The sequence below is a fragment of the Bactrocera neohumeralis genome, chromosome 3 (genome assembly GCF_024586455.1).
Source record: "Bactrocera neohumeralis isolate Rockhampton chromosome 3, APGP_CSIRO_Bneo_wtdbg2-racon-allhic-juicebox.fasta_v2, whole genome shotgun sequence".
Classification (NCBI taxonomy): domain Eukaryota; kingdom Metazoa; phylum Arthropoda; class Insecta; order Diptera; family Tephritidae; genus Bactrocera; species Bactrocera neohumeralis.
In genome coordinates this window covers 76,759,253-76,776,202 of record NC_065920.1, presented here as the reverse complement: position 1 = coordinate 76,776,202, position 16,950 = coordinate 76,759,253, and the positions used below count along the sequence as shown (strand labels likewise).

General features: G+C 39.2%; 2 protein-coding genes across 2 annotated transcripts in view; one reads left to right on the top strand and one right to left on the bottom strand.

Moving 5' to 3' along the window:
- The window catches only part of LOC126753582 (interference hedgehog), a 239,384-nt gene that overhangs the window by 119,985 nt on the left and 102,449 nt on the right, over positions 1-16,950 (bottom strand). The gene's annotated exons all lie outside the window — the stretch shown is intronic.
- Positions 5,308-7,409, top strand: LOC126753583 (uncharacterized). The gene is made up of 2 exons (XM_050465134.1): positions 5,308-5,786; positions 5,853-7,409. The coding sequence occupies exons 1-2, from the start codon at positions 5,733-5,735 to the stop codon at positions 7,176-7,178; spliced, it is 1,380 nt and encodes a 459-aa protein (XP_050321091.1). The 5' UTR covers positions 5,308-5,732; the 3' UTR covers positions 7,179-7,409.

Genomic DNA, 16,950 nt, shown 5'->3' with positions numbered 1-16,950 from the left:
TAGTGAGGTACACATAAATTAACGGTTATTTCTCGATATGAATATATTGCAACACAACATATCTTTTTGCTCTCTGTAAACTTCGTTAGTTTTTCTTTCTTTCAGAAAGTCCAGTTAACTTTAAAACTCACCTTTCAAGCAATTTTTGCAGACGTCGACATATCCGAATAAAGCGACAGGTCTGAATAACAAAATGAATGCTCCAAAAATAAATTTTCCAAAAAGTCAACAAGCAAGAACAACAACACACCACACAAACAAACCTAAAATACTCCAGTCTTGTCCATTACATTGGCTCCCTTCCTACCTTCCGCTTTCTCTTCGCACGCTATATTCGTTTAACTTTGTTGCATATTTGTTGTGGCTGGCTGTTATTGTTGCTGGCCGCTTGCTGCAACACAATGTCACGTGTCAATGCAAGGAAAATGAACTTTTGTGCAAAGAAAAGGTGGACGACAGCAGAAAGGAAGCTGAACTTTACTTGGAAACTTTGTTGTGGACACAGCGATTGCTGTGAACTTTTACTTTTTGCAGCGTTGTTGTTGCTTTTTTAAAGGACCCGAACGAACATAACACCAAAGAAGGAGACTAAAGATTTGCTGGAAAGCGCACGTGGTAAATATTTGGCAAGCCTGTGCAATTGTAGACGGTACGTGAGGGTCGGAGAGGGTCCGAGAGGGACGTGGGTAATGAAATGCACACATGTGTCTGTATCTGTGTTTATGTATGTAATTATATACAGGCTCTGTGTTATGAAGAGGCATTACCACATATTAGAAGCTCAGCTTCAGCGCAATCTTGGCCAGGTCCATTTGTGCTACAACATATGCCAACCTTAACGCTGCCAGTTTTCCATGAGTAAATACAATTTATACACACACACATGCTTATATTCAATTCTAATTCTATAGACGCTATTTTCGGTTTTCTTTGTTTGCAGCACACGTTCATGCGAATTTTTGCCTCAACTTCAATCTGACTTTCTGCAATTCAGCAACATCTTTTTAGAGGCGATTAGCCACCACGTAGCTTTGTGGCTCTAATATTTGTCTGGTCGGCCCTCTCTTTGTCTCTCACACACACGCTCAGCTCGTGCTCTGTCATTTAGCTGCGTCAATGTAGTCTACTAACGGGCGTTTGGCCCAATTTGCAGTAAAACTTCTTCGCTTTCATTTTGCCTTGAATTGCCATGCACACATACCCTCACAAACACACACATATATATGTATATTCCGTTGCGGTCATATGTTCGCAGTCATTTGCTCATATCAAAGCTGCTCGCACTGCATTCAACTGCACTTAGGAAGCACGCACGCTGCTAACTCTCGCAGATAACTGCTGGCAGCTCGCTCGGTGGCACGTGCGTCTGCACTTTTTCACTCGGCCATTGTTTGTGCCATCTAATTAAAGCGAAAGTATGTATTAGCTTAGTTGCAAGTTACCAGTTGCCAGTTGCCGGTTGCAAGTTGGTAGCTGCACGCAGATAATAACCAAAAAATTATGAAGAAAACTTTTATGCAACTTTGCTTGCAATTAATTAGTGCAATTTTCCACAATGTATACGCTTGCCACAACAACAAAAGCAGCAAGGGAGAAAAAAATGTGAAAAATTATTTGAATTTAATTTCGGAAAGTTTTCGAGTTACCTTGAAGTGCTTGCAACAAGAACAGTTATGAAATTAAGATAAGATTTGAAAGTGCGCAGAGTTGCATTTTTGAAGAGAAAAATGTTACTGCTTCACATAAGAGTATGCTCATGAATTTTCCTTCTGGAAAATGAACGAATTTAATGAAAAGGGTGAAATAAGTGGAACGATGAGTAGAGAAAGTTTAAGAAGTTCCTTTGATATTAAAAGGAGTTTACTAGCATAGCCTTGTAACTAAAAACTAAATATCAAAAATTTTACACAAAATAATAAATGAAAATATTTTAAAATAAGAAAAACAGTTAAACTCGGCTAACTCGAAGCCATAATACCCTACACAAGCAAAAAAGTTTCTACATAAGAAATTGATTTCGATCGTTTCGTTTGTATGGCAGCTATGTGTTATGGTTGCCGGGCGCAACATCTTGGGGGGCGGCAAAACGATCTTCGCTGTTTTTTAATATTCAGAAAAATACTTCAACAAATTTTTTTACAAAATTTATTATAAAAGTTAAAGACTTGTACACTCACAATGTAATAATCTGAATAACAATGAAAAATATTAATTTTTACTCGAATACTATTCAGCCTTTGAATTTGTCTTATATCTTTCTTAAAAATAGTGATAGAACTTAAAGATGCCCTTTTCTAGCTTTGTCTAACGACGTGTCACTCTCACAGTTACCGTATGCTTTGAATGTAATAAATGCTTTTATTTCTCCAAATTTTCAAAAATGGTATTTAAAAACTCCAATTCGGGCAAAAATTCCTGCAAATTGCAAAAGTGTACAAGATATAGGGCGAAAATGGGTTTTTCTATTAAATTTTTAATTAGAGTTGCCACTTGCTAGAAAAAAATATTCTACCAAAAACAATCTACCTTGCAAGAAATACTTTTTTTTGTGTGCAAAGAATTTGCGAAATCTTTAGGCTGAGAAAGAGTTGCCACCTGTCTAAAATTTAAATTTACATCAAAATAAACATAGGTAAAATGGAGTGTATCTTACGTATACATTTTAGAAGACTTCTATATTTAATCAGAGTTGCCACCTTCAATTAAATCGCCAATTTTTTTAACCAGAGTTGTCACTTGCTAAAAAAATATTGTATATAGTATTAAATTTTCTAACTTGCAAGAAATATTTTTTTATGCGTATGTGTAGAAGACATTTTCGGAGGCTTTAGGCTGATAAAGAGTTGCCACCTGACTGAAAATTAAATTTACTTCAAAATGTAAATAATGAATATACACAGAATGGGGTGTGTCTTAGGCGTGCATTTAAAGACAACTCTAAATTTAACTAGGGTTGCCACTTTATATAAAAAAAATCACATTACGCCTATAAATCATATACCTTGCAACAGCTATTTATTTATGTGACGAACGAATTTTACAAAAATAATTGATATTTTTTAATTAGAGTTGCCACTCGCTAGAAAAATATTATACCAATAACTATGTATGTTGTATGAAATATGTACATATATTCTTATGTGAGCATTTGCAGAGCCCCTGGAATGAGAAAGTTTTGAAGTAGTGAAAACTAGTTTCAAAAATTCAAATTTTATAAATTAGGGTAGCTATAGCCCAAAGAAAGCTTTCAGAAAGCGATGCATATCAATGTAAAGAACTTCAGAATTATCATCATAAAGCTTTCCCATTAAAATTTAGTGAAAGAAATATTTTGAAATTACATAGTTATAAATTACTCTTTTTTCCTATAACTAAAATTTAGTATTTGAATGATTTCATAGTAATAAATTACTCTTTGGTGTGTATTGTGTTAGTTTACAAAAAAATCAAGAATTTCGTGCGTTAATAGAGCATTGCTTTTGTGGTGAAAAATACTACTGAAGTCAAAGTTTGTATTGGTTAACACAATTTGGACTCTGCACCAAGGAAATCAACAGTTGAAAAGTGGTTGGCTAGGTTTGAACGAGATAAAATTAGCACCGAGACGATAAGGACAACGGACGCAATAAAGAGGCTGTCAGCAACGAAAACATCAAAAAAGTCGGCAAAATTAATCGAATGTCCGTAAAGTGAAGTTCTTCGATATAGCTGAGGCTCTGAAGGTGTTTAAGTAACGTGTTGGATATATGTATTGTGAATGATTATTAGGTATTCGAAAGCTCTGTTGTTGCCACGTGTGCTCACAATCTATCAAAAACAACAACAAATTGACGATCATGAGGATTATTTGAGGCCGTTCTATCGTTATAAGCCCAAATTTGTGCACTGATATGTGACAACAGACGAAACATGGCTCCATCATTTCACACCGAAGTCCAATCGATAGTCGGCCGTGATCTAAGTATAGGTACTTTTGTCAATAGCGTTTTTTTTTACAGATCACGCGTGAGTCGTGTCAAGCTGTCATATTAGTTTTGTTCAGTCTTATTTGGCATCTCATCATAGAAAGACTTATGCCTAAACAATGTTTACAAATCGTTAGACTTTATTACGAAAATTCACGTTCTGTACAGAGTGAAACGCGCGAATCGCTCAACTATTACTACTACTATTCGGAACACGATCCCCCATCTTGAGAACTGGCATTCATTATTGGTTAATATTAAACCGAACAGACCGCGTCCAGCAAGCAGTGAAGAAAATCTAGCAGGCGGAGCTGAGTATGTACACGAAGACCGTGAAGAATCGATTCGGTGACGTTGGCCACTCGTACAGCCGTATGGAACGACATGGCGCATTTTAAGTCGAGATTTTAAATTGAAAGTGTACAAAATACAGTTTGTGCAAGAACTAGAGCCGCTCGACCTTGGTCTTTTGAAAAGCTAATAGAAGATCCGCCGTTTTCGAATAAATTTTTTTTTCAGCGATGAGTCCCTTCTCTGACTCAATGGTACAAGCCGCATTTGGAAGAAGAGCAAATTGAAGAGTTTCAAGAGTTACCATTGCATTCAGAATGCATTGGTGTGGTTTGTGGGCCGATGGAATCAGCAGTCCATACTTCTTAAAAAATGAACCATCAATCAATGGATTTATTAAGCAGATAATTTCAAGTTTGGGCCGGATTCTTTCGAAGGATAATATACACTCCCACTCCCACGAAATCTCGAAATGGATCACCCTACCGGATCACCACTGGTATAATCGTTTTATATCCCTCGAAGTTGTCTAATGCTTAATATACATAAATATATAAACCACGTTTCTAGTTTCGAAAAGCTTTTACCAAAGCTTTAGTAAAGTTTATAAAGTTATATAAGAAGCTTTCATCTTTCATCTCTTTTGAAGCATATTAAACTGTAGAAGGAATTGTCAAAGCTTTGACAAAACCAAAGCAACACTTTTAATCAGCAACTATGTACTCATATATTGGTCAATGTCAGCTATGTCAATGCCTCCTTTAAAATCTTAAATACAATCTTATATAGAATACATATGTACATATGTACATACATATAGGTATAGTAGTGTAAACAAAAATATATTATACAAGTTGTGTAGAATATGTAAAAGGCATGAGAGTTTGTAGCTGCCGACGCGCTATCGCTGCCTTTTGATAAGCGCTTTGTTGAGCGGCGCGCAAAATAAGCGGGACCCGCTTAACCTCAGCTTTGTATTTGCATATGTGAGTTTATAAATAAACAATGTAATTGCGATTAGAAGCACCAGAGCAGCCTTCGGCAGTTCGCTAATAGAATCACAGTGCGAAAACGTAAGCATAGCGAATCGCAAAGTTTAAGCGAGCGGTTGGATTCAGCTCAAGCAGCGGAAGAACACAATAAAGTGAATCAGAATTGAAATAAAGTAATACAATATTAAAATATAGTGAAAACTATGCATTTAAAAACGGTCAAAAAATAAGTAAATAAAAAACTAAAATTTCGAACCTAACTTTCGATAATTTAAACAATTTTAACCTAAAAAAATTAAAAAAGTTCGTGAATTCAAAAGCCTTGATGAAGGAAAGAAGCAATAATTTTACAAAAGAAAATTGTGAAAATAAAAGCTTATACAACAAAAATTAGAACGCTTAGAAAGTTTCACTGTGCCCTTGAGTACAAAACCAAAACCCAAAACCACACCTCCAGCTCCAGTTTGGCACTTCAATCAGCAATATGAGGCGCTTAATCGTTTTTGCCTTCCTACTGCTCATTTCACAGTCACCATTGGTAAATACTCAAAGTTCTATACCCACTAAAAGTACAATAAACACATGCTTTCTACTCCATCCCCAGCACTGTAACGCTGCCGCCAGCGGCGACACCCCGACCCAACGACCCAACATTCTATTGCCACACGCCGACATCAAGAGCCGCAAATTCCAAACTCATTTCATTGATGAGCTCAACGCTTTGGTGGACACAGCCGCCGGCGATCATCTTAATGGACTACTGCAGGAACTGCGCGCCAACAAAGACTATGTCGCCTATGTGTCACGCATTGAGTCTGCCGCCAGCGCCACACAACTCATGCCGAAAATCGTCTACCTCAAGCAGCTGCTCGACCTCAAGTTGAACGAGCCGCCGCACAGCGTCGAGAGCTATTACACCGTGCGCAATCTAAACTTCCTCGGCAAATTGAAGCGTCAATTGTTGCAGCTGCAGGAGGAGAGCGCCACAGAGCTGCGTCATCTACGCTGGTACAATTTATGCGGACAATTTTGGTACCGCGACATCCTGTCGAATCAAACACAAACGGCGGCACACCAAGCCACACCGCGACCACCCGCGGCGACGCACTACTGGGCGAATGTCAAGTTGGCGCCTTTGCGTGCCGAAACTGTAGTCGCCTCAACGACCGCAACGGACGCAACGCCCTTGGCACATATCGAGCTCGAACGTTTCGCACGGCTGTTGTATGCCAATGTGAAGGCGGCCGGCGCGGAGTTAATCGATGATTATTTGTTCACCGTGCGCAAGCTGTTGCAGGAGGTCATTGAAGAAAAGCACATTGCGGCTATGTCATCGACGGAAAATGAGGAGGGGAAGTTGGAGCCATCCACTGCCGACTCGCATACACTGCACGCCAGCAAGTTAAGCAAAGTGTTGACCGAGATCGACACAATACTCGCCATTGATGACTTCTATGCGAAACGCAATCGTTTATACAGTTATCTCGAAAATGACCTCTCCACCGATTACGAGCAATTTAAGAACTCACAATATGCAAACGAAGACTTGGCCGAAATGCTGGCGAAATTGCAGCGCAAAGGCGTCGATCTCTTTGTCACATTCATATTCAGTAATTTTGAGTTCCTCGAGCATTTACACGACACGTGGCGCAAGCTATTGCCATGGCCAACGAACGCGCACGAAACGCCACTGCAGTACGATGCATCATCACAACGCCTCTTCGACGTGCATCGCTTGTATGTGGAGTTTAAGCGCGATTGGGAGAATAGCGAACGCTATAACGCCTATCAGGGCGTGGTGCAGGCCCTCTATGCAGAAACGCGTAACGGCAGTGCGAACATGCACATTTTCGAGTTGCTGAACAATGCATCGGCGAATGTGGGCACAGTCACGCTCAACATGATTAAGGCAAAGTGCGACGAGCTGTAAACGTGTGGGGAGTGGCAGAGTTATGGTTAACAAATAATATTTCTAGTAGTACAAAGGGATTAAATATTTAGATTTTAGTTAAGATTTGTGGAGAATATGTTTTTTATTCCAAATTTTATGAACTTAATGAAATATATTTTTTTTATAGTATCTTAACACTCGATGATCGCATATGATTTTATGATACAGTGGGTATACAATTTAAAAAATAAATGATCAAAGAACACAAAACTCAAAGAATTTTAGTAAGGTATTGTATAATTAACAAAGTGGTACTTGGTTTACCGATTGTTCTGGAATCAGTTTCAAATATAAGGACTAAATAAGTTTCAGCTTTTGAATATCTGAGAGGATCCAATTTGGAGAAGTAAATTATGGATTAATAACACAATATACTGATTCAACTCAAACTCGAGCAACTAGGATTTTTTTTGTTTTTGGATTCGGATATGATAAAGTTCGAAAACTCAACTTGGCGTGCGGACACATAAGAATATTATAGACACCAGAATAGCTTTGCTTTTATTTTTCTCACTTTAAGACGATGTTTATCAACTGTTATTAAAAGATCGATTTCGTCAGTGAGTTATACCTACACCGGTGATCCCATTTATGTACATTTTAGTTATTGACAGGGGCAGTTAGGCCAATCTTGCTTTACGGTGCTTTGCTGCGGTGGAACGCTGCCTGCAAAATCTCGTGCAGGTAACCATTGAACCGAATATAGCGGCTCGCTGCTTTCTCCTTAATGGAAGCACTAAAAACCACTCCAACAGTTACACTATAAAGGTTACTTGACCTGCCATCAATTGATACTGCAGTGAAAAACTCAGGAGCGTAATCAACTGAAATATTGCCGGCATTTGGTGAACTGTCACAGGAATCTTCAGGCACAGCTCGGTAAGCAGAGGATCACTAAATAAAATAGACACCTTATCCTCATGCTTCTTTTAAGAGAGAAGATTTTAAGGCACACTAAAAGAGGGTGGATGGTGCAGGGTCACGTGACCTAGCTAGAATACTGCAGTATTTTCAAGAAGAATCCTCTGTGGTCAAAAAAGCTGCTGAGTCGATAGTCAAGTGGCAATTGAACCAATAAATTCACATCGCATTCGTCGAAAAATGTCCTTAGAAGCAGGGAAGCATTAGATGTAATGCAAAGCGACTCCTTATATTTTGGGTTTCGGGAAACGAAATTGCTGATGAGATTACCAAAAGTATTAACCGTTTAACTACCAAACCAGTTTAGGAAATACGATTCGCTTAAAACGATACCCAATAAAATTTTACGTAAAGCTGACAGATGGATCATAGTGAGTTGGAATACCGTAGGGATATGCAGGATCGCCAAGATTATATGCAAGGGAGCGGTAAAAAAACACGCCAGCTTTCTACACTTACTGTCTCGAAAAAACTCGAGGACGGTTGTTGGCCTAAAAACAGGTCAGAACCTTCTGACTAAAGACACAAGCAGAAAAATTCAGGGAAAATTGCATAAGAGGAACTCTGGAATATCCTTTTACCCGGATATATACTTTAGTGTAGATTACTAGGAGCTTCACAGTTCGAGAGACTGGATGGAGTATCAAAATTATGTAGATATCAAGTCTCTATTGAGCTTCGCAAAAAGCGTTGACTTCTTGCGCAATGTAAACTTCAGCTCGTATTAGTAATGAACCTTCAACTAGTATGACAAAGCACCTGTGTGTTTATAAAGGCCTACAGCCAGCCAGTGCAGCTAATCTAATCTATCTCACGATTTCCTTAGTTAAATAAGGGTTGACTTCACATCTTATATTAGAAGGAAACTTTTTCCAGTTTCACCTGTAAAATGCCTCCAAGTTAAGCTGAACTGGAAAAGCTGTTTGCTTTCTGTTTTTTTTTTTTTTAATATTAATAAGGCGAAGAGGCTTCCCTTCACAAACTTTGCGTTTATCTGATATTTTGGGGAACTGCTTTCCCCTATGTTTTGTTAAAGAAAATGGAACTTATTCGAACATTTTCTGGGACAAAATCCAAATAGAATCATCTGAAACGCTATTGACTTGAATCCATAAGGCAGGCGACAGAAAGGTTAAAGCGCTGGAACCTAGACAGAAATCTGAACATCGAAATATCTCAAAAAACGGCGATAAATCAAGAAGTTAGCACAAAATCGAAATAAATGTAACCCCTTGCTCTCCGCAGACCAAAAAAGTCAAAGGAATACTTAGCTCTCGTAAACTTAGTTAAAGAGAGGGTCTCCAAAAGCTCTTATCTGAGACGCACTATCAATAATTTATTTCTACATACACTCATCCTGTTAATACAAAACGACAGCCACTGAAATAGCCTTGCGCTCCCTTACTCACTACCTAAAAAAACCGGTGTCAAATTTAATGGTTCCCTTTTCAATAAACGAGAAAGCTTAGCAAATCAATAAGTGGAACCCTAAATGGCACTTAAGTGTTTTTGCACCTACCCCAAAGTAGCCTCGGCAGCCGCAGCCAATTGGCAGACAACGTATGCTTCCCACACCTCCTGGACCATCATCACGATAAACTGGTCAACTAATGAATTACGACGGCTTAAGAGACCAACGAGCTCGGAGCTACTTAGTGCCAGGAGCCGCAAAAAAGTTAAAATTGTCCATATTTTAAAACTCTCACACTCCCAATTTGCTGCTCGGCCAGCGGCAAAGTTACGAGACACAAACACCCGCACATCCATAAGCACACAAAGCACATCCCAGAGCATGTAAGTGTTCCGGTACACATTTTTGTGGGGCATTTTCACACCGAAGGTGACTTTGGTATTTGACTTGTTTTCCGTTGGCATCAACTCACGCACACACACCCGCACACACGCATACATACTGCTTGTGACCTATGAAAGTGTGCTACGGTGTATCGGATGTCCGTTGACCGCCTCCCGGTCTCGCCTCCAACACCCACTTGTGGGTGAGAATAACCGAGTTATTGTGTTGCGTGTCGTGTTGCTACTAAATAGTGTTGCCAACTTGAGAATAATATATGAGCAAAGTTTAGCGACACTAACAGCTCGCACACACACACACACACACAGGCACACGCAAGCATATTTCAGGCGAGTCACAATGCTGCAGCGGACTAAAATAGGAGCTGAAATGGGACACTTTTTTAAAGTACAACAACAGAGCGCTTCGCTTTGGGTACATGTACAGGCTGCGTCGGCTTAGAGCACACACACACACACACACTTAGGTGCTTAGATATGAATAGTGAAGCATGTGTACATGCTTTTGTAAGTTTTGTTGTTGTAACTGAGCTGCGGTTATGTGTGATTTTACTGGGATTGTTGATAGTTAGTTGGACACAAGTGAAATGGCCAATGTAAGTTGGGCGAACAGAGACTGCTGAGCGGAAGTGTAGTCGAAAGGAAGCGGTAGGAAAGGGGAGAGGGGGCCAACGAATGCATACAAAAGTCAAGCCACCAGTGAAATGAGCGGCAAAAAGCTGCGGTTAAGCTTTAATGAATTTTAACTAGCAAAAGTTTTCAACTTTTCTGCCTGCGACAGAACAGAACCAGAAAAAAATATAACAAAAACAGAAACTGTGAATGAAAAGCGCAGAGAAGAAAAATGGGTTAAGAATAATAGAATAGATTTGTGGTGGATTTGCTTTGTGTTTTTACTTTCTAGCCATTTTTTCACAAAGCTGTTATTTAGTTTCTTAAGTGAAGGATTTAAAAGATAAAATAAAATTAGCGTTCTGTTGCTGGAATTACGAAATTAGCGCGAGGTCTGTAGTTTGAAGCAAATTTATATAAACAAAACTTGTTAAGTGAAAAACGGTGTTTTGCTTTTTGATTCAAGTAATTTGCAACTTTCAGAGTTCCGTGAACTATTATGGAAGATGAGAGAGAATCAGTGAGAGTAACAGAATAATTACTAGATTGAACACCTTTGAACATATAGTTATTTGATTTCATTAGGGCTTACATGGGTTTCCTCGGCTAAAAACAAGCCTTTTTTCATTGTTGCAATCATACACCATTAAAATAGAAATTCTGAAATTAATGGAAAAAAATATTTTAAACGCGGTCATTGCGACGCAATTTCCGGTGACCCCTCGAAAAAAAACGTGCCAGCCTTGGCAGGATAACTCTTTAAAGGGTCAACTAAAGTAAACAAATACGTGCTTTATATGAAACCTTAACTTAGAACTTGGAAGAAAAAATATTGAAAATTTGATTTTTGGCAGAGATTAAAAAAAATAATTAAATTTTCAGTGAAATTAACGATTCGCCTGACTTTGCACGAAATATGTCCGTGTTTAGACGTGAAACATGAGAGGAAGTCTTGTTGGATCGTCAGCGTCGATTTCATTAACTTCCGGCCGACCCAAACAGTAAATTTTTGTAACATACTATGAAGAAATGGCAAACCTAAGTGAACGCACTGACAAAATTTTACACAAATCCGTAAACGAAATTACGGCACTCATATAAGTAGACGCGCTATATCGTCAGATAAAATGCAAAACAACGTATTATCGAAAATGAGTTTTTTGTTGCTTACGATTCACCACATCATATAGCATAAAATATTCAGCTTCCGCACTGATATATAGTATAACCAATTCATAACCAATTTATAACCATTTTATAAGCAATTTATAACTATTTTATAACCAATTTATAACCAAAACTCTAATTTTCGTTCAATATGAGTGGTTTTTATTACATCATTTTTCCTTCACCAGTAAACCTATGAAAAGTGATGTTCCGTTATTTTGCATTTTAGGTGGAGATATGTACAACTGGTATTCTAGCAAAAAAATTCACAAATATTTCAATCGCACATAACAGTCGAAACCTCTTATGGAATCTCAACTTATTGTCTCGAAAACTATCTCACGTTAAAGCTTAAATACCGAGATCACGGTCTTTAGAAATAAGTTTATCCTATCTGCTTTCTTTTCTTCTTAAAGTTTATGAGGAGCACAGCTCTTACGATTTTCACTTTTAACTTTATAATTAAAGCTTTTTGTTCGTGCCTGTAATACCTAGAAAGCTCTACAGTTTTGTCAATCAAATTTTATTCTTTTCATAAATAACAATCTAGGAAATCCAATCGGAGTATTTGTTCAGAAAACATCAGGACTTTCTCAAAGACTTTGTTCGCAGAGGGTTCCGTATCAACTCCTCAAGTACTAAAATGATACGATCCGCTTAATTTGAGACTATAAGGTTTCACTGAACTTGAGCAATACCAAAAGTTTCGTTAGGATCTGGAAGGGCCTCCCCGAGCTGTTCCTTATCAATTGAAGTTTCAGACAAGGCGACTTCCTATCGTGCGACTTCTTCAATCTACTCCTGGAAAAGAAGGTCACAATACCTTCAATCCTCAAACGTATTACAGTTTTTGAGAGCGTTAAATCATTGCTAAGTATTATAAAAGCTATGGGAAGCGTCCACAGGTTCGTTGTTTTGCATTATAACCGATACCTTGCTACCTACAAACTGTTTTAGCTTTCAATTATGGCTTGTATTCTGAGCTCCAAATTGGATCATCTGAGTTAGTGTAGAGCAGTTCTTCGGATAAGTTGGGACCTGGAGTCTTTCAGGAACATTTGTAAAAGTATAAGATGAGAGCCTCTCAAATTTACTAAACTGTGTAACTATCGTTGTATACAAGTATCATGAAGCAAAGCTAAAAATCTTGACGGACCCAAGTTATCAAAGTTGTGTGCAAGTGAGTGAGGTGGAAATATCCATGTACTTTCTTCACCATTGTCCAGTCACCTTCGGCGAAACAGGAGACATAGCAAAACTGGCATTAGCCGTCTTAAAAAATGTGTGATAGTTAACCTATCCAATGTAGCGTAGTTTCTATACATCAGTATCATTTTCACACCTACCAGTTGTTCGATAAGAGAGGGCGTTGCTACTAGCCCAACATTTTTTTTGTTCTGTTGGTACACTCTTCATATAAACGTATGTGAAGTTTCATTTCAATCTGTCCATTCATTCTTTGTTTACAAACCATTTAGTATCGCCGTGTCACAGTATTTTTTTTTAAATATCGTGCGGTGATAAAAGTCTTATTTTTGGTAGGTGTAACACCAAAAGAAATTCACGAATGAATGTTAAAAGTGTATATTGATCACCTACAATTAGAAGAGTAGAAAGATGGGTTGCTGAATTTAGACGTGGTCGTGCAAGCCTTGAAGATGATCCACGTGAAGGAGTGTGATCCACATTTGAAGTGAAATTTTGGGTTTTAGAAGGCTGTGTGCACAATGGGTGCCGCATTCGCTAACAATGGAACAAAAACACCTTCGAATGCGAATTTCTCAGCAATATTTGGAGCGTTTTAAAAAGGATGAATTGGATTTTGTGCTTCGATTCATCACTATGGATGAGACTTGGGTCTATCACCATGATCCTGAATCAAAGAGTGGTGTGAATCTGGTTGTTCGTCTGCGAAACGAGTTCGTGTCCGAAAATCGGCCAAGAAAATATGGTATCAGTTTTGTGGGATGCGAGCGGAGTTTTGCTTGTAGATTACTTGCAAACTGGTAAAACAATTAATTCTGAATATTATTGCAACCTTCTGGACTAGTTGAAAGAAAAAAGACCAGGTTTGCAGAAGAAAAAATTGGTTTTCATCAGGACAATGCACCGTGTCACAAGAGCATTTTGACAATGGCTAAAATCCATGAATAGAAGTTCGAATTGTTAGAGCATCCACAGTATTCACCAGATTTGGCCCCCAGCGACTTCCATTTGTTTCCAGAACTCAAAAAATGTATGCGTGGCAAGCCTTTTTCATGAAATGATGAGATCATAACGCCTGCTGAAGCGTATTTTGCAGACCTTCCGGAATCTCACTTCAGGGATGGGATCCACAGATTGGTAGATCATTGGAGCAAGTGTATTAATGTTCAGGGAGATTACACTGAATAATAAAGTATATTTTGAATCATAATTGAATCATGCTTATCAAACGACAAAGGTTATTGAACAACCTGGTAACTTAGCTGCTGATCAGAAAACCTACATAGATAGTAGACTCTGCAAATTGTACAGTTCATGGCTAGGCGATTCCATATTTATTGTCTTTGAGTTTCTGTCGACCTTCAATACTGTTTTCAGCTTAAATAGTCAATGAAAATACTCCATTAAATGGTGTTAATTGGCGGTTACTGCATTTGAAATGAAAAAAGAACGGCTCGAATTATCTCTTTAACCACCTTAAAAAGTATTTTCTTTTCACTTCTTTCATTAAATGCATAGAAATATTGCCGCACTTCATAGTTCCAAATTTATTATTAGCGCTGGCTTCCAACTCTCCCAACTAAGCAGTTACGCACGCCACACGGTACGCAGGTTCATTGCACTGGATCGCAGCGTCAGCAAGCGGGAGTGTTGCAAATCCCTAGAAATTGCCACGGCATTTACACCATGACATTATAAATCACACACGCACACATACTTGCGCACGCACTTAACAACACGCACACTTATACATGTATGTATGCCCCAAATGGCAGCTTTCTTTGGCACACACATACTAAGTGTACAAAGTATACAAAAATAGCAACAGACAGTTGGATCGGTTTGGAACATCTGCTCTGCGCCAGCAACAAAAGCAGCTGCAGAGCACCCGCCACACAGGATAAATCACGTAAAAAATCAAACAATACAATTTAGCAAACGCGCACACACACACACAGACGTAAGCGCAATGCTGCACAAAGCTGATAAATTTAGCCATTGCCAATGCAATGTGTGCGCAGCAGCAACAGCAGCAACAACAGAGGCCAACAAATGGAATGCATTGCAATCTGTGCATTGAGCGCCGGATATATCCACTTACTTCGACCTCATCGAGAATAAAGCGCCGTATCGTAACGAAGTCATTGTGTGCTTGGCGCGCGCGCCTTTGTATATGTGTATGTGTGCGTGCGCTTGTGTGAGTGGAGGGCGCTTGCAACTCTATTTAGTTTCGCTTGTGACATTTATTGGATTCCAGCTGGCTTTTTGGCTTTCTGCCGCCGCTCTGCGCATCCCCAGCGCTGCGGCCAACACCAAGCGGCAAACGCCGAGTACCGAGCACCGAGCTATTTCGGTCTAATATCAACTATATGACTATATGACTTCTTTGGCCGATTGCGGCCGGCAAAAGTGGTGTGCTGCGATAGGACTTGTCTCTGCTTATTAGTTTAGTTATCCCCATGACAATCGCTTGCGGCATGCGACAACCACACACACACACACATGCAATCATTAAGCGACATGTTTCTGCTTTATAAATTCGTATATGTTTATATTTGTGTATGCGCATGAGTGTGTGTGTGTTTGCTGAGCGCTTTTATATTTTGTGTTGGCGTTTTATGGATTTTTTGTCGAATTTTCCAATCTATTTCATGGTCCGCCTTTATCTTTGTGGCATGCTGTCTGCCATTGTGCGGCATGTGGCATATGCCACTTAAGTGCCGCCGACTCCGTTGCGATTTGACATCTTTGCTTGTGGCAGCATGGCAATACAAATGTTGCATATGCAGATTTTATTTGTTCGCTTGTGTTCTATCACATGTGTGTGCGCTTAATTTAAAAATGGAGTGGGAGGGTTTGTATTCGAAATTAAAACCATATCGCCTGCTTTGACGATCTCATTACTTTTCCAATTTACGTCGGCTGTTTTTGCAGTTCACATCTAGTTTTCCTCGCCTCTACTCGACTTTTGAAAGCAGCCAGGAGCAGGAAAAGTTTTGCTATCAGACCGGGCTAGTCGGCGCTACATTGCTTTTAAAACTAATGCACCCGAGAAAATAAATGGTATGGATCTCTAAGCAGTCATGCATCCAAAACTTAAACTTCGCTCAGAATGATTTGTCATAGTTTATCTATACCAATCTTAAGGAGACTCAGTACATCCACTGACTTGACTCGGAATCAATAAAACTTCGATTAAAATAGACGGACATACGGACCCAAGTGTATCCAAAGAAAAACATACAAGATATTAGATAAATAGATAATTAAATAAATGAGGATTGTACCGCGATCTAAGGTCTATTGTGCTCTCTTCTAAGTCACAGCGACTCACTTACCGTCAGCATATTGCTAAACTCCAATATACTGCTAGGTGCTATTGAGGCGTTGTGGTCCCTATTTGGAAACATGGATCCAAGGGTCTTTATCTTGCGACTGCTGTGCAGTCAATTAGAATGTGGTTCTAGAGTTTCAGGCTGCATGTCGCACAAACGGCAGTTTTGCACAAGAAGCTATGTCCATGTTATATATTATACATTTGTGTTTCTTGAGCTTGCAATGGCCAGCGTAGAAAGCGACAAGTTTCCTGAGTTTTTCCTTTGATAAGTTGATTCCATATTCAAAACAACTAAGATTGTGACCACGCATTAATAACTTGGCATGGCGCATGCCTTGTAGTTGTTGCCAATACCTCTCCCTGCCCACTACTTCATTCTTGCGGAGCAGTTCCTTTATGGTATGAAGGGTTGGTGGATGCAGTGGAGCGGCCCAGCTCATCAGCCAGCTCATTCCCGGCTATACCCTTGTGACCGGGCAAATAGGTATGGTGAACTTGGAGCGGTTCCTGCGACTCCTGCACCAATTCCTCCCTTCGACGTTTTCTAGCCGGCGGTGTAGCCCGTGATTGTACTAAACATTAGCAGGAGCTAGAGTGCGGAATAAGTCCATTCAGCCTTACTGCTAAGGGTGACCATGGACTTTTGAATGTAGTTTACTCTCTTAGTAATAATGTATCTTGGGAGACGAACCAATA

What these genes read in the sequence shown, in the direction of transcription:
- LOC126753583 (XM_050465134.1), top strand. Translation starts at nt 5,733, where the DNA reads ATGAGGCGCTTAATCGTTTTTGCCTTCCTACTGCTCATTTCACAGTCA. An exon ending in TCATTTCACAGTCACCATTG is followed by an intron (nt 5,787 to 5,852) that starts GTAAATACTCAA and finishes CTCCATCCCCAG; the next exon opens with CACTGTAACGCTGCCGCCAG.